Source organism: Talpa occidentalis, unplaced genomic scaffold, assembly GCF_014898055.3.
Source record: "Talpa occidentalis isolate TD23 unplaced genomic scaffold, MPIMG_talOcc4v2.1 talOcc4.6, whole genome shotgun sequence".
Taxonomy (NCBI): Eukaryota; Metazoa; Chordata; class Mammalia; order Eulipotyphla; family Talpidae; genus Talpa; species Talpa occidentalis.
This window is the reverse complement of record NW_023604972.1, coordinates 44,488,753-44,515,089: the sequence shown is the minus strand read 5'-3', so window position 1 is coordinate 44,515,089 and position 26,337 is coordinate 44,488,753. Positions and strand designations below refer to the sequence as shown.

Genomic DNA, 26,337 nt, shown 5'->3' with positions numbered 1-26,337 from the left:
GCTGTTTAGGCAAAAGAATCTGAATCTGTCTTTTCCCCTAGTTGAATCACTGGTGGTCATTTCTTCTGCCTTTCCCCCACATCCACCAATCCCTATGAAAGAGGAACAAGAGAGAGTTTCTAGGATCACTTTTTCCTTTTAAAAAAATCACTGGCACAACCTTTCTGGTTAGCACCCATAACCACAAGCTTAATTTCTCCCACTGGCTGGCACTTGCTGTTGACTGGATAAAAAAAGCTGGGCCTCATCCTGTTTGGCCCCTGCACTCCCAGTTAGTAAAGTTGTCTCCATCCAAATGGCAGCAGATGTGTTTCTTTAAAAAAAAGTTTCCAAAAGTCACCAATAACTTGAAATCTAGTAAAGCCACTTTAAAAAAGTACCCTGGCAAAGACTAATTTAATTTTTTAAAAGTTCACATTGCCAAGGATAGATGAAGCCCACTGTCTGAGCTTCTTATAGACTGCCATTCTCCTGAGAACTCATGTTCAAGGAAAAACCTAATATTCTCTGCACCTGTCCTCCTGCAAATCCATGGCAAGAGTGTTTAGGGATATCAGTTCCATCATAGCCAGTCCCTGAATTTTCTTTTGTATCTTTGAAGGACTATGTCAGTAGAGCCCTTTGAGGTGAGTGATCTTCCCAGTGCCTCAGATATTAGCAGCTCTCAGACGCTGTGGCTCTCCATTTCGGGTGAGGCAGCTTGCCTGGCCCCTGAGTTTGCATAGCTATTTGTGATTGAGTTTTGCACAGGGTTTTTTCTGAGGAATGGGCGCCAATGTAGCTAAAGAATTGTAGTTGGATAATTTATGGGATAAGTGGATTTTCAGAATTGCCCAACCCTGTTAAGGAACACTGCACACTGAGGTATGTGAGAGTAATTGACAAGGCTAGTTTCAGTGGACACCTGTAAGACTCTTGTAACCAGACATCTCACATTACTGATCTTTTCTCCTGGATCATCTGCAGAGTGATGGGAACGCTGCAGATCGACTCCCCTGGACATGAATCCTGGCTCCAGCGTGTACTAGCTGGGTGACTTGGGCTTGCTGCCTAGCTAGAACTCTTGATTCTTAGTTCCCCATCAGTAAATGGAGATAATAACAACTCATGTAAATAAACAGGTTATGTGAATTACTAGGGAAAATGAGTATAATTTTCCTGTGATATAGTTAGTGCTTTGTAAATGACAGCAATTTTTTAAATTAGTATTAGAAGCTACTACAAGAAAATTGATATGAGATTTGAATTCAGACACTCTATGTTCAAAGCCTTGGAATTTATACTATTTTGACTTTGGATATGTTACTGAACTTCTTTAAGCCTCAGTTTCATTACTTGGACAGGCAAGGAGGTTAGCTATCTTGGGCAAAATGAATCTTCAAGCCCCACATAACCCTTGGCTCTGTCTCGTGCTATTTTGAGACTGAGTGAGATAATCCATGTGAAGGGGACCCGGCCCAATATCAGTCATGCGACAGGTAATCAGTGATGACTGTCATTATTTCAGCAATATTATCTGGACCACTTCATTCATAACTTGATGTTAATGTAGTTGTCACAAAAGTCCACAATGAAATTCCCAGTTCTTTGTTTTTTATTGAAGATTATCCATACCCTGTCTTGTCTATATCATAAAGAGAGGAAAGACAAGGGATGAAATTCAAATGGATAGATTTGGCTAGTGATGAGAAACTTACTAAAATCATTCCTATCAAGTAGTGATTGTCTTTGAGTCCTGTAGTGACCAGAGGTGACTGAAGAGAGATTTTTATTTTGCCAGGGAATATGATGACAGGAACGAGGACAATTTGGTTCCACTCTTGACCTCACTAGTGACTACCTTGTAGTGGGCAAGTTCTGTGATTGTTTCTGCTTCGTTTTTCTCATTTGCAAGAGAGTAATGCCTTCCACCTGTCAGCCACCACCCACTTCCTGGGGAATATTTGGAGTATTAAGAAGAGCCCCTTTACCAAGTGTTTTGACCTCCCTGAAGACAGAGCTTTGCATTACCCTGCAATCTCTTTTCCTCCCCAGAGTCCGGAAGGGCAAGATTTCATGTTATATTTCATTTGGTAACCCAGCTAATCATCCTGGCACCTAGCCCAGTGTTTGTACATGTTGGGTTCACAGTAGATGCCTGTTGTCCCACTTTTGATCATTTTAGTTGTGAGAACAGTGCCCCAAGAATAAGCAGAACTTGATTAAATTTCCTTTTTTGTGTCATTAACAAGTACTTGGATTAAGTTGAACAAACCAACAGCAAATTATTAACCCCCTTAAAACTTCAGCTTCCTCACTTTGAAAACTGGGATAATAAAAATCTATATTGGGGTTGTCACAAGAATGAAATAAAATGATTGATGTAATGCCTCCAGCACAGTGACTTGCACAATGCCTAGATTGTAACATTTGCTATTGTCTTTAGTCAAAGAACTGAAGCTTATAGAGCAGATCAGCTTCCTTCTAGCTCTAGACTTCTGAGATTGTATGACACAGGCGTATGTGACCTTTGTTTGAGAGCAGCTGTGCAACTCAGAGTTCTAAATTTGCCCTTCGACTTTCTGATAGCTTTTAACCTCTCCCAGAAATGGAGATGTGGAGCTGGCCAAAGTTGGCCCTCGCTGGTAAGAGGTGGACTGGTAAGTGAACGAGGAAATTTCCTATTCACAGGCCAAGGAAGGACTTAGAGCATTAGTCTCAGCGATGAGATGAACAGAAGAAATGCATTTCCCCTTTGCCGGGCCCTGAGGCTCTGGGCAAGTGGGTTCCAGCTGGCCTCCTCCAGGAGCTGTTGTACCCATGCTCAGGAAATAAACTGTAACCACTGCCAATTTAACCAAACAACACTGATTGGTCAATATGTGGGAGTCTTCTTTTATTTTTTTTAAAGATTTATTTATGCATACAAGAACTGGGGTACAGGCCAGAGGTGGGGGGGTGGGCAAGAGGATTTACCAGAGACAGAGTGGGGTACAGAACAGGCAGATGTACTGAAATACACTGCTGAGGAGAGCAGCAGGAGAGACAGGAGAGGTCTGCTGCGCCATGTGGGTCCCCTCCCTGACTGGGGGATGAACGCCTGCGTGCTATGGTAGCTGCGGACAGCTTCATTGTGCTGAGACTTAACTCCTTATGCCACCAGGGAGGCCCCAGGAGTCTTCTTTTTTAAAGTCAAATCAGTAAAACATCTTCACTGTTGTTTATATAGAGATGCCAACTACATTATCTTAAAGGGCTCCTTTTTACATATCTACCTTATCTCTCAAGCTGCCTCTTTTCAGAGTTCAGAGGATTTAGAATCTTAGAAAAAGATAAAGAAAAAGAAAAAAAGAACCTTTAGCATCTCTTAATCTGCTTTGTATTTCATTATTTTCTTTCCTTTGCTTTAGTCTCAAGAAACTAATACTATGGCAGTTTTAAAATGGATGATTGAGAGACTACATTAATATTAATATATAATTAATCTAGCCTTTATATTAATACAGCACTAAATAAATGACTCATTGAGGGCCATATGGAGAAGTAGGGGCAGAGTTAGGCATGCAACTTGGGTCTCCTGATTCACTTTCCCTTCCTGAGAACTATCATGTATGCCCTTGCCTGTGGCTGTCCTGGTTTACTTATACCTGTTGTCCTGGGGTAATTCTTAGCACTCTCTTCCTCTCAAAAGATTCCTGGTTTAGATAATAATTTCTGTCCCCACATACCATACTGTCTTCCCCTTCTTGGCATTCAAGAGGAGCAATGCTGTCTTTATTCAAGCTAGCTTGCAAAAGAAGATTTTTTCCTTTTGTGTGCCTGGAATCATATTCATGTAATAGAAGGTTGGGAGCTTTAGCACAGTCAGGCCTCGTGAGAGCAGAGTAGAAACTGGCAAGTCAGCAGGACCCAGCACGTTGCGTCTCCGCTCCTTCCTCTGCTTTCCCCACCAACCAGCTTCCTCCATTTCCTGGTCTGGCTCAGGCTGTTTACTCCCCTGGGACTTCCCAGCCCAGCCCTGTGTGACCCTTCAGCTGCCCAGCCGCCCAAGAACATGCTTCATCTCTTAGTTTCTCTTTCCCAAATTGGGAAATTGGCTCAACATAAGCAGAAATCAGATCTATAAACAGACCCAGTATCCTTGTAAGTATCCTTGAACTCCTAAGCAAAATTATCCAATTTCTCCCTGGCTCTGAGAAATGTGATCTTTTTTTTTTTATTTAAATTTTATTTTTATATTCCCCATACAATTGCAACCCCCTTATTTTGACCCCAATCCCTCCTTTCCCTGCCCCCCACCCCCCATAGAGTGTCTCTGGTTCATAGTTGTTTGTTGATTTTGATTTTTACTTTCTTATAGTTATTCTTTTTCCTGGTCTCTTATTTAAGTTTTCTAGATTCCTGCTATGAGTGAGACCACCCGGTATTTTTCTTTTTCTTTCTGGCTTATTTTGCTGAGCATGATCCCTTCCAGCGCCATTCATGTTGCTGCAAATTGCATGTGTTTATCTTTTTTGAATGCTGAATAATATTCCATTGTGTATATGTACCACATCTTCTTGATCCAGTCATCTATTTTTGGGCATTTGGGTTGTTTCCAAAGTTTGCTTATTGTAAATAGTGCTGCTATAAACATAGGGGTGCAGGTGCTCTTTGGAATTGATGTTTCTGTGTCCTTTGGGTAAGAGAAATGTGATAGCAAAATCATATTACATTTTTTTTTCAACATCTTACTAATTCATGTTGGCCATGAATTAGTGCTGTCTTTATTAATGGTTAAGATAATGGAATAAGACAGTAGTCCTGAGTATGGTCCCTAAACATTAGGAACTGCTTCAGAATCACTTAAGGAGACTTGCAAATAGAGAATCCCACCAGCCCTGCTGAATTAGACTCCTTCGGATTGTCCTTCAGATTAAAGTGCTAACCACAAAGTTAATGATTGGTGTGTATGGTGTGCTAGGACACATCTTCACTCCTCAGATGGCAGTTCTTTGGGGCAGGGAGGAGGTTTGTATTTTATTATTTATTTTTGTTTATTTTTCTGATAAGAAAAGAGATATATGCCATTATTAAAAAAAAACAAACATTTCATACCAAAATTAATAACTGCTGCTAACATGTTGATTATTCCACATTTTTATTTATGCATATATAGTAACATATGCTTTTAAAATGAGTTACTGGGGCCTCCCCAGTGGCGCAGCGGTTGAGCGCTGGGTTGCGAAGCTGCCAGGAGCCTCTGCAGCACTGGTTCAATCCCCGGCTGCTCCCTGGCCACTGGAGGAGGGTCCCACATGGCACGCAGACCTCTCCTGCTGCCCGCTGCTCCCCTCAGTAGTGTACTTCGGTCCTTCTGCCTGCTCTGCTCCCTGCTCTGGCTCTGGTGAATTCTCTCACCCTCCCGCGCTTCTGACTGTACCCAGTGCGTGTATAAATAAAATAAATAAATCTTTAAAAAAAAAAAAAAGTAAAATGAGTTACTTCCATTCCCACACTATTTTCAATTTAAGCTTTATTGAGGTTTAATGTAGGTGGAGATAATTCTAGTTGAGGATGTTACTATTAATAATTACTATTATTCTGCAAGTTTACATTAAAGAAAAGATTTTTCAGTGGGGGAAGGTTCTTCCCAGTGGAAACCATTTTTACTACCTTGTTTAATAAAGTGTAGGATTTCAATCTGTCAGGAGGCAGCTAAGGGGCCATCTGTTCTGCCAGACATTTGCTTGTTTCCCAGGGAAGAACCAGCAGGTGGGGTTATAAGATCATTAATGTAAACATAGGCTGTTGGCCAAGTGAACAGGCTTTTATGGCCCAAATCATCAAGATATATACTATTGTTATATATGCACAATGTACCAACAAAAGGGCCATTTTCCATGGTATCTAGTCAAAAGCAATGGAGGAAAAAAAGACTATGTTAGGTGTTAGCTCTTGTATCTAAAAGCATTTTTAAGTATATATTTTGGCAGTCATTTGTTTATTTAGAAAATATTTACCAAATGTGGCCCATTTGAAAGGCAGGGTGCCATTTGCAAGGCAGGATATAAGCATAAACAAGGTTCAGTCACTCCCCTTATAGAACTTGTAATCTAATCCAAGCTTTTTGGCCTCAGACCCCTTTGTGCTCTTTAAAACTGCTGAGGACCCATCAAGACCTGCATTTCTGTGGGTATAGCCACAGAAATGAACTTTGTAACATTAGAAATTATAACTGATAAATTTTTAAAATACAGAGACTACACAAGCTCATAGTCCATTAGCTGTCAGAACAATGGCATCATCACACATTATGTAACCTCTAGAAAACTCCATTCTACATTCAGGAGAGAATAAGTGTGGAAAAGTCAAAGGATGCCTTAGTATTTTTATGAACATAGTTTTGACCTTGTAGATCCCTTGAGTCTGTCCTGGGGACTCCCAAAGGTTCTCAGATCACACTTTAAGAGTTGCTAATTTAGTTTTTGTTTAATTAATTATGTTGATTTTAGAATAAATTTTAAATAATATATCCCTGTTATATTTCTGTAAGGCCATCTTGGAAACTATCTTATTGTTTTCAAAGCAATAAGGTATTTAATATATTGTGTATTTACATGTCCTTTTGGTTTCCCCTTGAGTTCGGTGTTAGAGATAGTTAGACTGGCTCATCAGCAATGCTGCTTCAGCAAATCTGTTTTTTCCTCTGTTTTAATCAAACTAGACTCAGACATTAGCTTCCCCTTAATTGAATTACTTTATAATTCCTCTATAACATCAGCTATTCCAGAATTTTCTTTTTTTTTTTTAAGATTTTTTTTTTTTTCAAGATTTATTTATACAAGAGCTGGGTTACAGGCCAGATGTGTGGGAGGGTGAGAGGATTCACCAGAGACAGAGCGGGGAACAGAACAGGCAGACTGACGAAATACACTGCTGAGGGGAGCAGCAGGTTCGACAGGATAGGTCTCCCACGCCATGTGGGACCCTCACCGGCCTGCCAGGATCGAACCAGTGCTGCAGAGGCTGTGGACAGCTTCACAGCATAGCGCTCAACCGCCTGCGCCACCAGGGGAGACCCCTTCCAGAATTTTCAATCCCTGTGACATAATTTAGTATTTCAAGCTAGCCTGAAAACACTCTTCGAAGGCAAGGGTCCTGCCAGTTTTAGCTTTATATCATCCTCCCATAGTGCCTAGCGCAATGTCATATAAAATGAGATGGTCAATAAATATGGCCTGGGTGAGTGGAAGGAAGCAGTGATGAAAATGTGCTTCCTCAGGAATGATTTTGCTTGCATATCGCTGCCTTGTTGTTTAGATTCACATTTTTGTTCCACTCTGTAGACTAGTGGTCACGTGTTTGCCTCACTAATACTTTATAGCTTTAAATTCTAGAAACTTCCCTCAATTATCCAGATTTCAGCTTCTCTTGAAACCTGTGGCTGCTCCATGGTGCTGCCCCCACCACAGTCCCCTGCAGCAGCCTCTGAGCGCATAAAGGCTGTTCTTCAGATTGGACCCATTCCCTATCCCACTGTTCTTCACATTCCATAAGCTCCCTCACCCCACATGAAGGTGCCCTTTGTCATGGTGCTTGTTCTGTTGTCTTTCTTAGGGTTGAGAAATAGTAGTCCATCTGATGCGCTTTACTAAAGAAGGAAAATGAAAAGTATTCAACAAAAATGGGAGAAGGCATCTTTATTTGTAGAAGCGAATGCTATTGCTAGAATTTGACACGCAAGTGTACAAGCTTGCCATGCACTACATTCATTCATCTTACCCACCTGGCCCCTCTAGCCTCTGAGTTCTACACCTGTCTAGAGAAGGTAAGGCAGAACGCCATTGTTAGAACAATGTACCTCCCTTGCAAGTCCCCTTTTAAGGATATTTGCTTTAACTCCATGTTTCTCATAAGGAAGAGGACATACATATATAAATAGGTGATGAAAACACTTAGTTCCTCTTTGAGAGATACAATCACAACCAAACAAGTTATGAAAAAAGGCTGGCTGCACAGATTAGATGCAGAAGTGGGCTTTGCTTTTATGGCCACACTTTTTATTTATTCACATCTTAATATCCTTGCTCATCCCCTCCCTCACACAATCCCCAAATACACATATACTTCCTCTATTTTTACTTGATCCTTGTGATTAAGTTTCCATCTGGTAGCTGCTTTCTCTCTCTTTAGACTGATGGTTCTCCACCTTGGATTTACATTGGTAACTACCTGGAAACTTAAAAAAAATTCCCTAGTAAATACTTTATAGCAGGAGGTTTTTCAGGATAGCTATTCTGTGTTATCCTGTATGTAATTTATAAACAGAGCAACAACTTACACATGAACTAACATTTGAACCTCAACTGTCAGATCTCATTAGCTGAAGTTATTATGGTTGCAGGTAAGGCAAAATGACATTTTGCAAGTAAGGCAACAGTGATGTTTAAAAAAAGAATGCCAATAAATTTGTTCCTGTCCTAAAATGAGGTCAGCGAATAAGGGTAGCGTCTTAATGGTAGCTTTTTCTTTCACCTCAACAGGGAATTTTTAAAAGGTAAGTAGTATAAATAACTTAAATGATTATGAGTCTAAATTGGGTTTGCTTACTCAGGGAGAAGTGTTTAAAAACAAAGAAAACCAATTGGTGTTTTGGTATTTGGTGAGCTTTGTTAATCTGGAGTCCTGAGAATCACCCACACACAACTAGGCCAGGTTAACAAAGTTGCTTTACATTATCTTTGGGCGAATTTAGACTGTGTAGATGGCAATGTGAATGCTGAAGTTGTCTTTAATTATTCAGTAGCATTCTTTTGAATTGAAAGAACAAGTATGTAGTGCTCTTGAGGCCTGAAAGTGACCTTTAAAGAATTATTTATATCCCTTAAAGCCTAATACAATTCCCCGGGTCCTTATTTTTATCATTTGGAAGTGACTTACACCGGGACAACTGGTTCAGTAACCTGCCTAGTGTTCCTTCCCAGAAGATCTCTGTCAGGTTGTATGTACCTCATGGCTGTATCACAGCATCTCAGTGGGGAACAGTGGGTGGGTGGTGTGTAAAATGCCAACTGGAGAATGACAGGTAGAGACAAGTAATAACAGGTGACAGGCTGTGTCAGATATGGTGGGGTTTAGTGCAGCAGGTCAAGGACCTTGACTTGATCCCATGAGCAGCGGGAGAGTGTCTGTTCCCACAGGCACTTTAACAAAGCTCTCTGGAGGCAAAAGTGGATAAGGAATTTGAAAGGAAGCAGCCTGTAGAAGAGGAAGCCCACTAGATGACCCAAGGTGTTGTCTCTGTCCTAGCCAGTGATGAATGCACAACAGAAATGGAGAGGAGATGACATCGGAAGGATTTGTGATTGACGAGGGGAGAAAATCGTGAGTCCATTTTTAGTCATGATGACTAAATAAAAAGGAGACCTGAGGTTGTTGAAATGTCCAAATGGGATTTTAGAATGGGTGAATACAACTAGGATGATCCAAATAATGGGTCTTCTTTGAGCTAAATTACTGAGTCTGGTACATAGTTGTTTACCAACCCTTACATGCATGTCAGTTTTGTGTTCTTAGCTAAATTTATTCTTGAGAATGGGCCCTATTCCAGTTGGGCACATAGGAAGCTCTCAATATACACTAACATATATTGACTGATTAATTTCAAAGTAACTTTTTTAGTCCAAATGATTCATTTGACTGTAGACACTATGCGTTCACCACATAACTCAATCGTCTTTCCATTATTTCCTTCTTTTGCTGGTAGTGCCCCAATATTAGCCCTGGGAAAATTCATCATGTTCTGCTTGACTAAAACTAACAAGTGATATCCAAATTAACATTGTAAATCTGATAGAGGACCTTAGGTGGATTTTTAATTTAGTGTAACTGAAATTGCTTCTGACTACAGGGCTTCTGTGGTGGCTGTCACCACCACAGCAGAATCCTCAGTGAGGAAGATCAGTTGTTCCCAAGACACAGGGTTATGTTTACACAGTGCGAAGGACTCCTGGTGACCAGGGAAACTGGCTCGTCTCAGCAGAGTGAATGACTTCCTGTGTCGAACATTCTCTGGGCTTGAGGGTAGCATCATTACTTGCTAGTTTCTGAATCCTTCTTTTGCAAAGTAGGCTCCTGGGAGTGTGCATTTGAATACTCCTGAGGATCTGGGGCAGAAGTGAAACATTTGAGGTCAAAAACAGAACCTCCTCTAGCTATCATGTGCAGGAGGTCAAAGTGCTTTCTTTGAACACAGAGCTTCAAAGAAAGCTAGGTGGAGCAGCCACCTAGAAACTAGCGTTAGGTCTCCTTTTCTCAGTGCCAGCCTGGAGTCACCATGACCTCACACAGCTGCCCTACTTTCCTTTTCTCCAGAGGTGAGGACTAGCTCCCAGGAAGGCTGAAAGTCCAAGTGATAGCTTCTCCTAGTTTTGTGGTCTCTCTGGGGTAGGGATGCCAGATAGAACACAGGGAAGCCTAATTACATTTGAATGTTTCATATAAACAGTGAATATTTCAATGTATGTCTCATGCAGTATTTTTGGTTCACATAAATTTATTAGCTGTAACATCCTGCTATATTTACTTCCTCTCTCAGACATACTTTTTGGGAATTGTTTGAATGTAAGTCACAGATTTCACAACACTTTGCCCCTAAATCTTTCAAAATGTATTTTCAAAGAATGAAAGCATTTTTGACATAACCCATGCAATTTTGGAGATTTGGGTGCCCTTTGTTTTCACTTGCTAAACTTTACGGCTTTACCCTGGGGGCCACAGTGGAGTGGCAGCTGCTGGAATGGCCAAGCATGGGCTTTGCAAATGACAGATCTCACTTGGTTGGATTGAATTTGTCTTCCTGACTGTGTGCTTGGGTCTCAGTGCCACCACTTCCTCATCTGCAAAATAGGTTCTACTTTGAAGAGTCACTTGTAAAGCTCCGAGATCATGTGCATAAAGGCCTTAGCATAGTACCTAACTCCTAACCCACTGAGTGAGGAGCATCCAGCCCTGGTAATAATGGTGATTGTCCTTTTCTGAGATGAATGTCAGGGGAAGGAAATAAAAATAAAGAAGTAACTCTTTTAGAAATGTTGGCAGCTATATTTATAAATCTTCCTCTGTTTTCTCATCCCTCTCCCCCTCCCTCCTCCTCCTCCTCCTACCGCTGCCGCTACACACATACACACCCCGCCCCCCACATGCACACGCATGCACGTCTACTCTGGGATTTACGGTGGGTTCCTGTCAAACATCTATCTATGTGGAGTAGAGGGGAAAGGATACATTAAAGGTGCAGGAAAAGCCAACATTCTTAAGAGCAGGATTTCAATGGAATAGAAGAAGTTTGTGTGAGACATTCTGCTAAGAATGGCCCAAGAGAGGATGACAATAAGGGTGGAGGTAGCTGGTGGGGAGAACTTCAGTTTATAACAGAATCTGCTGTCAGTGACTCTGGCATGCTGTCAAGGACTGTTTTTATTGTCAGATTTTTCATTTGCTTTATTTAGTTCCAAAGCTGATTCTACTAAATGTTTATGTCTATACTGAAAACGTCCTCATTTAACTTGAAATTTGAAGGTTGGAATTCAAATCATACTGTTCTAAGAATAGCCAGCTTTACCCTCCTTTCTGAAAAGGATTTTGCCCTCCTTCTTTCTGGAAATGCTTCCACTTGTCTTTGGACTTCTGGTTGCCTAGGGCTGGATGCACACCAGGAGAGATTAACTTGGGCAGTTAACCATCTGTTCATTCACACTTGCTGGCTCTTTCAGAGTTTGTAATTCTGGGTCAATTATTCTTACTTTAATAAAGAAATGAGATGGCCATTCCCTTGTCACTCTAAAATCCTCCACACACTGTGATACTTGTCAGGAAAAGTTAGTGAGGAATAAGAATGCTCAATCAACTGTATGGCAATAATAGCAAAAGAAGTGCTATGAAGCTGAATGTGGGCGTGGGGCCTGTTGGAACTTTTGTGGGAGAGCTGACCACAGCTGATGCATTATCAGCCTTGCCTCTTCTTTGCATGGACAGATGTAAAGCCACAATGACTCAGTTCTCTGTATCCACTCCTTTCTTTTAGGACCTCTTCAATGATTTTATAGAATTTCAATTTCTTTCCTAGATTTGCACTTTAAAAATGATAAGGGAGCATATAAATAACTTTTTAAAGTAATTTATTTCTGATGTAAAATTTCCAAACAATTTAAAAAATACCTTAAAATTAAGATACCTTAAAATCTTGTTCCCCACAGACATTATTGTGGAGGCTGAGAGATTTTTGAGGGTAATGGGGAGATTAAAATTTTAAAATTATATTTTACCCCGTTAGTATTTTCATATTTGTATTTGATTTGCTGCTGTTTTCCACACATATACATATTTTACATTGTTTGCTTTTTCTGTTTAACATAGACCATGAGCATGTTTTCTTATTTCTTTGTAGTCATTAAGATTTTAATGTTTGCTTGCAACATGTGAATTATAATTTACTAAATCATGCTTTTCCTATTCAACATTTGGTTATTTCCACTTTTATGCTAATTCCTGTTTCTATGTAAACTGGATTATATATCGGTGGGGGAAGGTTGATCACGATTAAAGACTTTCCATTACTCTCTTCCTCTGCTGTTTAACAGTGTCTGGGGTGTCTGTACTTTAGCAGATGTATGGGCAGGACCTGACTCCATTGTTTCTTGAGCTCCAATCCAAGGACCCTTTATTTATTTATTTATTTATTTTTGTTTGTGTGTGTGTGTGTGGTTTTTTTTTTTTTTTTTTTGACCCTTTATTGTTCACCATTTACTGAGCCTTCCCATGCCTGGCTGTATAACCTTCTAAAACACCTTTTGCCTTTGTCAATTCAAAATAGGCAGTGAGACACACTAGTTAGATGTTTCAGATAACAAACAAATTGACTTAGGGAGACAATTTGAAAGGATTATGGCAAAGGAAAAGGCTGCTGCAGTAGGAGTAGGAAGACTCAACTTAGGGAACAGCCTAACAGTATGATCTTAAGAGAGTCTTTTATAACGAGTAGTGAACAAGACTGGGAAGGAGAGAAACTTAACCAAAGTTTGATTAGCGCACATTTTTTCCAGCCCTATTGAGGTATCATTGACAACTAAAATTTGTCTGTCTTTAAGCAAAAATCTTTTAAATAATGGGTATTTTTTCTTTTTAAAGATTTTTAAATGCAGTACTTTTTTCTTAGATCCTTGATCATTTTTGGAAAAAATATGATTTCTCCCCTCAGGCGTGGTCACATGATTCTCCCACCACCAAAGCACCCATAGGCCATCACCATAGTCCTTTGTGCTCTTCCCCCTGTTTTCACCCTTCCGCACCTCTTCCTTTGTCTGACCCTTTGTTTGGGTTGTCCATTGTACATGTATAAGTGAAACCATCCAGTATTAACTTTTTTCCTTCTGAATTTGCTTAGCATCAACCCTTCCAGCTCTATCCATGTTGCCGCAAATGGCATGAGTTTATCTTTTTTGATCACTGAGTAGTATTCCATTGTGTATATGTACCACATCTTCTAATAATGGATGTATTGTGATGTGATTATCACAGTCAAGCTAATTCTTCACCTCATACAGTTGCCTCTCTCTCTCTCTCTCTCTCTCTCTGTGTATGTAAAGAAAACAGTGAGTTCCACTGTGCTAACAACTTTCAAGTATATAATACAGTATTATTAACTATAGTCTCCATACCTTAACAAGCATTTTTTTCTTATTGATCAGTGAAAATAACTGGTTCTGTTAATCAATTAAGAGGCAAAAAATGGGGGGCTGGTGATCTGTGTCTTAGGTAAACTGGGGGCCATCTGTGAATCTTCTCGAAGACTTATGGGGAAGGGAGAAGGAAGTGTCTTTTGCAGTAAGCTGTTTCCTCAAGCACAGAGGGTGGTGTGGAGAGATTCCTGAAATATTCTGGAACCAACTAGGTGTCCAGGGTGCTAATAAAATTTAACATTGCCAGGAGCACAGGTTTGGAGTGAGTCCTAGGGTGGAGGCTGACTCTACCCTCTGCTAGCAAACCTTAGACATTCTCCTAACCTCTTAGTGTTTTTGTCTCCTAAGTCAAAAATGGGGAAGATACTTTTTTACTTTGTAGACTATTAAGGGGAATAGATGAGATAAAGTGGTAACATAGTACCTAGCTCTTGGTAATATTCTTCCACTCAAAAACCTTCCATGGATCCCCACTGTATAATAGGTAAACTAACTAAAACGTATATGCCTGTTTTATTAAAATGTTGTGTGCAAAGGTTGGATGGGAGACTAGGGGAAAAGCCGCCCTAATTCCAGACCCAGTCTTCAGTATAACCTCGAACCTAGTGCCTTAGCTCCAGGGCCTCTGCGTTTCATCTCACCCATCCAAGGGCCTTCCCTGTTCTGGCCTTGTCTTTAGTCTCTGAGCTTGGTGCTCTCCTAGAAAGCTCCTCCTAGATACCAGACTCCTATTCAGAAAATGAGATCAAAGACCACAAAGCTCTGTTTAAAAAAAAAAAAAAAAAAAGCCTAAAATGACCGGGGAGGGGCCTCACAGAGGACGGGGGACAGGTGGGAGAGCTTCACTAATCAAAGTCTGAGCCAGATCCCACCATTGAGAGAGAAAGGGATTTCATGGTTTGCCTCTTGACTTTTCTGTCTTGTCAGTCTGACCTCAAATTCAGCAGTACTATAGTAAAAGTTAAGAATATTTCAGTGATGTGTGATTTGGATAGAAATAGCATGATAAGATGTTCTGAACTGATACCAGACCACAAGTAATGTCAGTTCTGTGAATGGACAATTTGTGAACCCAAATCTACTTCTGTCTTCCAGAGGCCAACCTTGCTTTGATAGGCTGAGGCTTTCCTCTGCATTAATTTATCCCAAGGCCACTTAGTTTTTCCCTACAGAGATTCTTGGGATGTTTCCTATTTAATAACAGTCCTGTTATTAAGTTCCCTTGCAACATTGCTTTCATTAAACTAGAGGCCTGGGCTACTAAAATTTGAATGCTGCTGGGTCACCGTCCATTTACTCATGTGTTTGCTTTTTTTTTTTAAATAGGTGACAGTTTTTAATTTTTCAATTTATATTTGTGTGTGTCTGCATGCTTTTGAGTTTTTGTTCATTTTTTTTTTCTCATACAGCGTGAACTATATTTAGGCCTGGGATTCAGTTATTTTTTAAGCTCAGAGTTTTCTTATATGATATCTTTTTAATTAATTGTTTGTTTGTTTATATGGTGGCTCAGGCAGTTGAGCACAGCACTGTGAAGCTCTCCGCAGTCTCTGCAATGCCGGTTTGATCCCCACCGGCCGTGGAGCAACCCACATGGCACGGCAGACCTCGCCTATCTCACCCACTGCTCCCCTCAGCAGTGTATTTCAGTCAGTCTGCCTGTTCTATTCCCCACTCTGTCTCTGGTGAATCCTCTCACCCTCCTGCACATCTGGCCTGTACCGCGGTTCTTGTATAAATAAATAAATCTTTAAAAAATGTATTTATTTATATAAGGGATCATGATCAGTCAAATAAGCCAGAAGGAAAAAGGAAAATACTGGATGGTCTCACTTAACACCAGGAATGTAGAAGATCCAAATAAGGGATCAGGGAAAAAAACTAATTATAATAAAATGAAAGTCAAAATCAACAGGCAGCTATAAACCAGAGACATACTACAGGGGGAAGAAGGGAGTAGGATCAAAACAGGGGTGGGAAGAGCACAAAGGAACATGGTGATCGATCACGGGTGAATGGGTGGTGGGAATTTTATGGGGACTATAACCAAGATGAAAATAAATACATTGTACAAAAATGAAAAATGGTGTAAAAATATATGAAATAATTAAAAGTAAATAAATAATACTCATGTGTTTTGAAGCCAATCTGTTTATTGTCACTTAGAACCTCACTGGTAGAGAAGGGACAGGTGATGTCAGGGGCTACCAGTTGTTTCACAGGGGCCTGACATTTTATCAATAGATCCCATTTTTCTGTTTGGTTTTCTTTATAATTTTTTTTCTCAGTGTCAGCTTTTAAAACTTTATTAGAAGCATTTGGAAAACACAAGATATCCTTAAGGATAAAACAATAGTGATCCAGAGTTAATCACTCTTCACACTCTGATTTGTTTATTCTCAGACTATGGTTTTATCTTTTTTGTGTACTTCGTAATTTTTATTATAAAAATACAGTTTATTTCCATTAACAGGTGGAGGACTTTTAAGATTGCTAGATGTTGGGTTTCTGCGTTCTGGCATTGGCCTGTATTAGCTAGGCAATGCTGGAGAACAAGCCACTCCTCAGCCTCAGTGGCTTATCACAGCAATACTACACTCTAGGTGTGCAGGTGGCTGCAGTGTGAGCTTGGCTGACTCGGCTGAATAAGCTGGACTGCAGGCTTTTGCTCTGCTTTGTGTCTGGTCTACACATCACATTTTAGGGCCTTGACTGAAGGATCAACAGCTCTCCGGAGCACGCTCTTCTCTTGGCAGAGTGTCCCTGGTGGAAGCTTATCCTGCCTCTTAAGGCCTTCACTCACAATTGGGACACTGCCATTCTAGCTACATCCAGTTGGCCAAGGCAAGTCACCCGGCTATGCCTTGAAGCCAGCAAGGTGGGAAGAAATCTCTCCTGAGGCCCCTGGTGTACTTGCTTGCTAGGGCTGCCTTGACAGACGCCACCGACTGGGGACTGGAACCATTGCAGTCTATTGTCTCAGCACTTCTGGAGGCTTGATGTCTGCGATCAAGATGTCAGTCAGGCTGGTTTCTTCTGAGGTGTCTGTTCTTAGCTTTCCATGGCTGGTTTCTTTCTTTGTCTTCCCATGATGTTTCCTTTGTGTGTAGTTGTGTCCTAACATCTCCTTATAGAATCAGTAGATTGAACTGCAGCCCACCCTAATGACCTCACTAAACCTTAAATATCTCTTTAAAGACGCTGTTCCAAACTTACAGTCACATTCTGAGATACTAGGAATTAAGACTTAAATATACAAATGGGAAGAGGCACAATTCATCTTATAATACTTAGTAGGGATAGGGAAAAAAGGAAGAATTGTTGACCAAGGATAACCTCAGCACTTCACGGCAGCCCCCTCATCTTTAAAACAGGGACAGGTATCTCTGTGTTAAGGGTTTGTTAGGGATTGAATGACAAAAGGCATATAAAGCTCTAGTAGTGGCAGTGTCAGGGATGAATGGGATTCTGTCTCAAATGGAAGGACCCCAGCTTGCTTTTGGGGTCTGTCTCTCCAATCTTCTCTCATGTGGGCAAGCTGGGCATATATGGTGCTTCTTATAATTGCCTGAGAATAGGTGGAATCTTCATCACAAAACCAAACGCACTTTTTAGGTGCTCAGTCTATGGCCTTAGTAACACCATGCTCCCACCGCAAGCTCTGGCCTCCACATCCGCCTTTTACCACAGATATTTATTGAGGCCCTTCTGTTGCTTAATAGGGCTGTGGGCTTTGTATTGGCTCTCAAGGTACTGTAGTCGAATGCCCGTGAAGAAAATTGAATAGCAGGTCAGGTTAGGGCATGTTTCTCTCTCTGCCTTTGTGTTTAGAGCCAACTGTCTGCCCTTTGTAAATCTCTTTTTGGTTTTCTCTCCTAGACTGTTGTGCTAAGGAATGGTACTGAGACCTTTGACACCTGGAAAAATCCCCCTCTGCCTGTGTATATGCAGTTCTATTTCTTCAATGTCACAAATCCAGAGGAGATCCTCAGAGGAGAGATCCCCCGGTTAGAAGAAGTGGGACCATATACCTACAGGTAAGTCCTGCCTGCCTCCTTCCAGAAATATGGTGAGACCCTACTGTGGCCTGAGTCCTCCTGTCTTCCTGAGAACACTCTCTGCCTACTGGTGGGGAGCACGGGTTTTGTTTACATCTGTCTGAAATGTTGCTGATCTTTGGTACATGCATGTGATACTTCAACAAAGAATGGCTTTGTGATGGGCCCAGTCATTCTATTATGTTTAGAAATGCAGCTGCTCCCCCTGAGTTGGCAGAATATAGTTATTGAGCCATGTAGAGCTGTTCCCCAAACCCTTTCCTTTTAAGATGACCTCTTGTTTTTCTTTTCTTTGGTGACTTTTAGGTCCTTCCCCTATTTTCTGACCCATATACCTAGTTTTAGACCATTAATTCTGCCTCTAAATCCTCCTCCCACCCCTCCTGAGTCTGAGAGATAACCCGTGGCAGAGTGGATTAAAGTCGTTGGCAGTTAGTGGCCACCAATTCCAAATGCTGGTGAGTTTGGAGAATTGCTTTAGTCATATTTTAAAAGCTTAGTAGAGGAAGGCACTTGCATTTCCCCTATTGCAGTGTTCCCGTACCTCCCAGCAATACTATTTGCAATAAAATATCTCCTTATTTTAAGAAGTAGAGGAAAAAAATAGGGGAAGCAGGCAGTAAGATCTTTCTTCTTCAAAACTGCTAAATGGTAAAATTGCATCATGATTCCAACGTAATTGATTGCTCAATAACTGGTTGCGAATGGATTTATTATGAGTCAGCGAGTCACCACTATTCTCAGTACTGGAATTCAGTGATAAAATCCTGGTTCCTGCCCCAGGTGCTTATGCTCTGGCTCTAGAGAGTTGAATTGCCTGTTTCGAATCCTGCCTCTACCACTTACTGATATACATATATATGCATAGATAAGATTTCTTATCTATAAAGCGGGAATAAAAATAGGACCTCCACCACAGGATTGTTGCAAGGATTCAATGAGTCAATGAGTCAATATTTATGAAGTGCTTAGATTGGTGCCTACCACATAATTGGTGCTAGTCAAGTGATTGCTATATTATTATTATTAGTCTTAGTGGATTATCTTTGTATAAATCAATATCCAGATTTGGCTCTGTTATACATAGGAATCTTAAAAAAAGTATGGGCCTTCATTTTAAAAAAGCACTTTTATATGTGTTCAGGGACAGTTAGATGTTTGTTTGTTTTACAGTTTGGCCATTTTTTAAATTGTGATTTTAAAAAATCATATGAAATATGTCACCTTAACCATTTTTCAGTGTACAGTCCAGTAGTTAAGTATCTTCACATCATTGTGAAACAGATCTCCAGAACTTTTGTATCTTGCTGATCTGAAACTGTTTACCTGTTAAATGACTCCTCCCCATTCCCTATCTCTTTCCACCAGACCAATGTTCACGGTTGTGTCCTATGGCAGTCCGTTTTCCCCTCTGGGAGATTCTGGCTTTGTTTTACTACAATCTAACACTGAATGTCTGCATGAGGTGAGCCCAGGGTCTTCACTCTGCCACCATCTTGCGAGACTCTCAACTTCCCTTTAAAACAGATTCTTCTAGGACCTCCCAGGTGGCTCAGCGGTTGAGCGCTGGGTTGCAAAACTGCCCGCAGCCTCTGCAGTGCCGGTTCAATACCCAGCCACTGGGTGAGGGTCCCACCTGGCGGGCAGACCTCTCCTGCCGCCCACTGCTCCCCTCAGCAGTGTATTTCATCAGTCTGCCTGCTCTGCTCTCCCCTCTGGCTCTGGTGAATTCTCTCACCCTCCCGCTCTTCTGACTGTACCCAGCGCTTGTATAAATAAATAAATCTTTAAAAAAAACAAAAAACAAAAACAGATTCTTCTAGAAGGAATTATGCTCAGTGAAATAAGCCAGAAGGAAAAAGAAAAATATCAGACGGTTTCACTTATAGCAGGAATATAGGAGAACCCAATAAGACATCAGTGTTAAAAATAGTAATAATACAAAACACAACAAAGCAGAACCAGACTATTATAAATCAGAGACATCCTGCAGGGGAGGAGGCGGGAGAGGGATCAGAGGGAGGGAGGAAGGAGCACAGGGGACTGAGGTGATGGTGCACGGGTGCATTGGGGAAGGAAACTTTATGGGGTCTACACCTGAGGGGGTGGGGGGATGCAAATATTGTTTAAAAAATAAAAAATGATGTAAAAAATAGAATAATAAAAAATATGACAAAAAGGAAAATAAATAAATTAGACGCAGTTGGAGAGTAACAATAATAATTTATAAGAAAATATAGAATATTTTAACAATGTATTGTAATAAAAGTTATGTGAAGGGCCTCCCCTGGTGGCACAGCAGTTGAGCTCTGGGCTGAGAGACTGCCTGCAGCCTCTGCAGCGCTGGTTCATTCCCTGGCTGCCGGCGAGGGTCCCACAAAAAAAAAAAAAAAAAAAAAAGTTATGTGAATATGGAAAAAAAAAAAAAAAGGTTCTTAGAGGGTAAACTGTAAAGAAAACCTTTTAAAATTAATTTCTAAAGTCAGTAAACATAAACAAACATTGAAGCAGGCTGTAGGCTTGGGATTATTCAGGATACTAGGGTTAATGAAAAAGCAAGAAAAGCATAAGCAAAGTTATGGATTTTCATTATTCATCAGAAAATGTGGCAAAGTTGAACTCTGGATTTCTGGAACAACATTGAGTTCCAGCTCTTGGCTCCCTGGCTTGCTTTCTTTGAAGTGCAAATTGGTGTTACCCTGGTGCCACTTTTTCTACTTCTAAATGCCTTAGTGTTCAGTTTGTCCAGCCTAGGATCCCGCGCCCCTTTACGAACAGCTATTATGCCTGAACAAGTCTGCCATCCTCATCTTCACTAGGGAGCTCCGAAGTGGAAGTGGTAGAGACAAAGCCCCTCTCTACATGCACCAGCCCTAGCTGAGGCAGGGATTTGGCTTTAAAATTTTACCTCCTCCAGCTCCTAACAAATCTACCTCTTAATGTCTGTGTAGCATCACGGAAATCCTGGATGTGAAGTCAGGAGAACAGGATTCTACAACTAGTTCTGACACTTCCTGATTCATCCTGGGCAGTTATTTTATCTGAACCTCTGTTTTTCAGAACTGAGTTATTTTGATGTGAGGGTTCTTTGATTGCAAGGAAGAGAAACTACCTGTGGCTAATTTCAGTAAAAAAGAAAATTTATTTGAAGGTTATATGATGCAGAGGAAAGGGTACTAAGTATGAATTTGAAGATCTGGGTCCAAATTCTGACTTTTCTGGTACCCTATGTCCCATCAGTAAAAGTGAGACAAAAATACTTGCTCTCTCTGTGTAACAGCTTGTTGTGAGGATTAAATGAAATGAAAGGTTTAACCCTTTCAAGAGCTATGTGTCAGATATGCATATGGCTCTGCAGAGCTGGGTGCTTGGTGCTAAGAAGAAATATCCATCTCTTTTTATGCATTTCAATGTATAAAATGCATTTTTATGTATTTTTATGCATTTCAATGTAGGTATTTATTATTTGGTATCTGTTTTTATTTTAAAGTCTAGAGGGATTTAAGAAGTACACTGATTTCTTTAGCTTGTTTTTAGTCTACCTGGGGCTTCAAGATAATTCCTTCACAATCTAAATGGTGTCACTCAGCAATTGATAATAGTGCCCAAGGCCTGGTACAGATAGTGATATCCACAGGGGTCAGGGGGTCAGCCCCTATGTGGGGCTGTAGTGGCAGAAGGCCTTGAGAAAAGCTGCCGAGTAGCCCTGTCAACAGATGCCTTCCCGCCTGTGCTGGAATTATAAACTCTTAGATGAGTTCTGTCCAACAGAAATATGAAATCACATATGTAATTTAAGATTTTTCTAGTAGCCACATTAAAAAAAAAAAAGGAAAAGCCAGTAGAATTAATTTTAATGGTATATTTCATTTAACTCATTATATCTAAAATATTTCAATATATAATGAATATGAAAAGTTTAGAAGATAATTTTTTTTGACTTTTTGAACCTGGAATGTATTTTACTATGATAATACATCTCAGTTCCAATGAACCACAATTGAAGGGCTCAATAGACATGGCCACTGTGTCAGACAGCACAGCCCAGAGGGAACAAGAGAAGGAAAGGTAAACAGGGAGAGAATGAATAGACCCTGGAATTGAGTATTATCAGGTATGGACTGGCAGAGCCAAGAGTAACATGAGGTGGTAACCAAAATATCAATTCTATTTTTATTTAAATTTTTGACACTTTAAATTTTTTCCTTTAATTTTGACTTAAAAATTGCATTAAAATATTAGTCATCTTAATTACTGTTTTGACATCTTCAGCTCCAACTCCGTGCACAAGGCAAGGTCCCAACCCTGGCACCAGTCTCAGACCTAATGTACCTGGACCATGTATCAAAACCAGGGTGAACTCTTAATTCACTACACCATGGGCACTCATTTTGTTAAATGAATTTTCAACTGAATTCAAGTTAGAAATAAAAATACATTGATAGGGACCTCCCTGGTGGCGCAAAGGGTTGAGTTTCAACATTATGAAGCTATCAGCAGCTACTGCCACAGGAGTTTGATACCTGGTCAGGGAGCTACCCACATGGCACAGCAGACCTTTCCTGTCTCTCCCATTGTTCCCCTCAGCAGTGTATTTCAGTCAGTCTGCCTGTTCTGTTCCCTGCTCTGTCTCTGGTGAATTCTCTCACCCCCCATACCTCTGGCCTGTACCCTGGTTCTTGTATAAAAAAAATAAATCTTTTTAAAAAAAATGGTGCCTATTTTCAAACAACATCCTTTTCTTTCTTTTAGGGAACTCAGAAACAAAGCAGATATTCAATTTGGAGATAATGGAACAACAATAACTGCTGTTAGCAACAAAGCCTATATTTTTGAACGAAACCAATCTGTTGGAGATCCCCAAATTGACTTAATTAGAACAATAAATATTCCTGCAGTGGTAAGTAAGCATTTTAAATATAATTGTTGTGGATTTTATGAGAAAAGAAAGAGCTAGGATAAGACTATTATGGTTTAATATTAGAATCCATTAAGCTACATTAAAAATATACATAAATAAGGACCTCCCCCATGGTGCAGCGGTTGAGCGCTGGGTTGCGAAGCTGCCAGGAGCCTCTGTGGCGCCATTTCGATCCCCGGCTGCTCCCCAGCCACCGGAGGAGGGTCCCGCATGGCGCACAGACCTCTCCTGCCGCCCGCTGCTCCCCTCAGCAGTGTACTTTGGTCCTTCTGCCTGCTCTGCTCCCCGCTCTGGCTCTGGTGAATTCTCTCACCCTCCCGCACTTCTGACTGTACCCAGTGCTTGTATAAATAAACAAAATCTTAAAAATAAAAAAAAGGAAAGAAAAAGACTGCCCTAAAAAAACTGAAGAAATGAAAACTGACAGCGCAGGAATAAATTCAGCATAAAATAAATAAAAAGTAAAGGCAGACAGAAAAAAAAAATATATATACACATAAATAAGACAAATAAATTTTTCCCTCCTTTTAAAATCTTTTTTCTTTACTTTTTAATTTTTAAATTTCCTTCCTTTCCTTAAAGGTCACTTAGATTGTTTTTCTCTGCGGTCTTTTAATCAAGGTCTTTTGAAATTAAGACAAAATCAAATTTTAGGGTTTTGTTTCCCAGTTTCTTGCTTTGTGTTCAGGGCAGCCTTTGTGCAAATAAACTTATCCTTAAGATTTTTGGAGGGTAGCTAATTATTTTAAAAATACTTATTTGCTCCTTATTTTGGTCCAGAACCTCTAGCAATAGAATTTGTATACCACTTATTAGTTTAGATTTCTGTCTTGGATTCTAAAATTCACAAATATGTGTTGACTCTTTCCCCCTTTCCAAATAAGCTTTCCAAATGAGCCCTTAATTACAATCTAGCCTGATCTCATTGGACTCTGTCTCTAATGCAATTTCTTGTAATAATGGCACCCTTGAGACCCACCTATACCAGCACCGTCTGAGGCTCCCACTCTAACTCTTAATTGACCAATTCATATGTCCCTGGCCACTCTTAGTGGACCCAGGATTTAGAAAGTATTAGATGCCAGATTTAGCCCTTACAGTAAGTTTCCAACCTCTGGCCCAAAATCAAGAAGAAGGTGGTGCCACCTCGTGGCCAAACATGCCAATGTATTTACAAGAGCTTTTTCCTTTCTCCTGAACTGTGGCTATCACTGAATTGCATCTAAGGATACTAAGCTCACACTTAACAAAATATAAGACTGAGAAAGGATATAACTGAAGAGTCATATTCTTGCATGTGCAGCCAGAGAGGCGCTCACTGGCTGAATTTTCAGCTATGTGATTTCAGTATTTTCACTTAGCTATAGTCTAATTTCATTGGGTTCTGTCTCTAATGCAATTCCATCAAATAATGACACCCTTGAATTTCAGTAGTTACATTTGCTAAGGGTGCTGTGGGAGCCAGTGGGGATGGGGGCATGCTATCTGAACCTGCTTTTGCTCCTCAGACCGCCATGGAATGGTTCAATAACCACTTTCTCCGGGAGCTCATTGAGGCCCTGTTGAAGGCCTATCAGCAGAAACTCTTCGTGACACACACCGTGCATGAGCTACTGTGGGGCTACAAGGATGAGATCATGTCTCTCATCAATATCTTCAAACCTGAGATCCCAGCCTATTTTGGCCTATTCTATGGGGTAAGTGATGTTTTTTCTTTTCAGAGCCTCAGTTTAACAACTGGGGGGTGGTTACCCCAAGCCAGACTTCATCTTCACTCTGGGTTTCTTCTAGGAGACCAGAGTTGCTTGGAGTTCTAGATGAGTTGTAAAGTAAATGAAAAATAAGGAAATGAAAATATCTCAGTAGGGAAAAAAAAACTTCCACAATTTCAACACACTGTCAGCACTGACTGTGGATGAACATAGCTTTGAAAACACGTGAAGTGTTTTCAAATGGCCATTAATCAGCTCTGCAGGATACTTTGTAAAGTATCACAGATCAGTGATTAATACTGAGTTTCATTTCAAGGACTTGGGGACCTGATGAGACAAATGAGAAATTAAACAGGGATGTTTAGTTAGGGGTGGGAGCTACTTGTTAGATTTTCAGACATGACATCTGTGATAATTTGAGCTCTATGCGTCCCTCATCTATCATTCCTGGGAAGTAGAATTTTGTGCTCTTCCAGAGGATTTTATTTTTTTTTTTACTTAAAACCAGAATATCAGTATTCAGATAATTCTTATTCTAAACCTAGGTTTTTGCTGCCTGAGTTTCAAATGGATTAGAATGAAAAGCAGTACAAGTATCCACATTATCATGATATCTATATTGTTGAGAGGTTAGTAAGTGCCCAACTTGAAGAAGAAATCATGATGAGTTTCCTCATCTTTAAATATGTAGTTATTCTCTAAACTACTCAAGCGTCTCACCCTCATCATAGAATCCCTGGGCCTTTCAATTCCTCTGGAACAAATGGTGGGAATATTGTCCCTGTGCCTTCAAATCTATGCAAAAACTGGGAGTTGTTCAAACAAATAGTAGCAATTTTTTCACATTATCTGTGCAAGAGACAGAGTTCTGGTTGTAGGGTCCCGCCAACTCTAAATCCTTCACACTGGTGAGCAGACCCAATAGATGTTCCTAGAAGGTCCTAACCCAGTTCCCTCAGTACCAGGAAGCACTACTCTTTTATTAAGCTGTAACTAGCCATCCCTTCTAGCAGTAGCTTCAGAGAATTTCTAACAGAGAGATTCAAAGCTTCCCTCAAGGCTTTTCTGATCCAGTGGCTTCCGATCATCTGCCAAGCAGTTCTGCCAACACATCAGGAAATCCAGGAACTTTTCAGTATTTCTCATATCAATTTCATCTTATATCTTGCTTTTTTGGGTTTTTACATCATTGACCTCATCAGACTTATAGCTAATATCTTTCATATATATATATATATATATATATATATATATATCTTTTTAAAATGTAGCCCACATTTATAGAATGGTGAGCAAATTGTCATTTTCACTTTCCCAAGGCAAGGATGTGTGAGTTTATTTAATTTTTTCCTTCTTTGCCTTTCTTTACAAGCTCCACTGTAGCTCTACAAGGCCCCACGAGTGAAAAGTCCTATAACATTGTTCATTTAGGTTAATACCTTGAGTGGATTTCTCACACCTAGGAAAGGAACATGAGACTTTGAACCAGAGAGACTGGATTAGCATTCTGATATATTTCATTTAATAACTAGAAGACTTTTTTTGAACCTCAGTTCCATTGTTTGTAATTGAGGCTAAAGGTACTCATACTTTAAGCAGTTTTGAAAGGCTAAGTGAGAAGACTGTAGACATGGCTTTACAGAATGGAGGGATTGCAATTGTATGGGGAATATAAAAATAAAATTTATTAATTAAAAAAAAAATTAAAAGGTCTGTATTAACATTGACAATGGTGAAAAATAAAGGATATATATTAACTTCACTGCTGTTAAAAATTAAAGGGAAAATGATTACATCTGCATCAATAATTGAAAAAAAATTATAAATTGTAATATACATTTCAGTAACTGTTGTTCTTTTCTGACTCAAAAAATGACCCTGAATTAATATGAATGATTGGTTTGTTTCTCTTTTGGGGCCAAATAAACTCCCTGTAGTGTATTGGT

The 26,337-nt window shown here is 40.1% G+C and overlaps 1 protein-coding gene across 2 annotated transcripts in view; it reads left to right on the top strand.

Moving 5' to 3' along the window:
- SCARB2 (scavenger receptor class B member 2) overlaps window positions 1–26,337 on the top strand; it is a 49,443-nt gene that overhangs the window by 885 nt on the left and 22,221 nt on the right. For both annotated transcript variants that reach the window (XM_037530807.2, XM_037530806.2), the window contains exons 2-4: window positions 17,580–17,737; window positions 22,511–22,658; window positions 24,188–24,376. In XM_037530807.2, coding sequence (XP_037386704.1) covers window positions 17,580–17,737; window positions 22,511–22,658; window positions 24,188–24,376 — 495 coding nt within the window. The remainder of the gene's footprint in view (window positions 1–17,579; window positions 17,738–22,510; window positions 22,659–24,187; window positions 24,377–26,337) is intronic.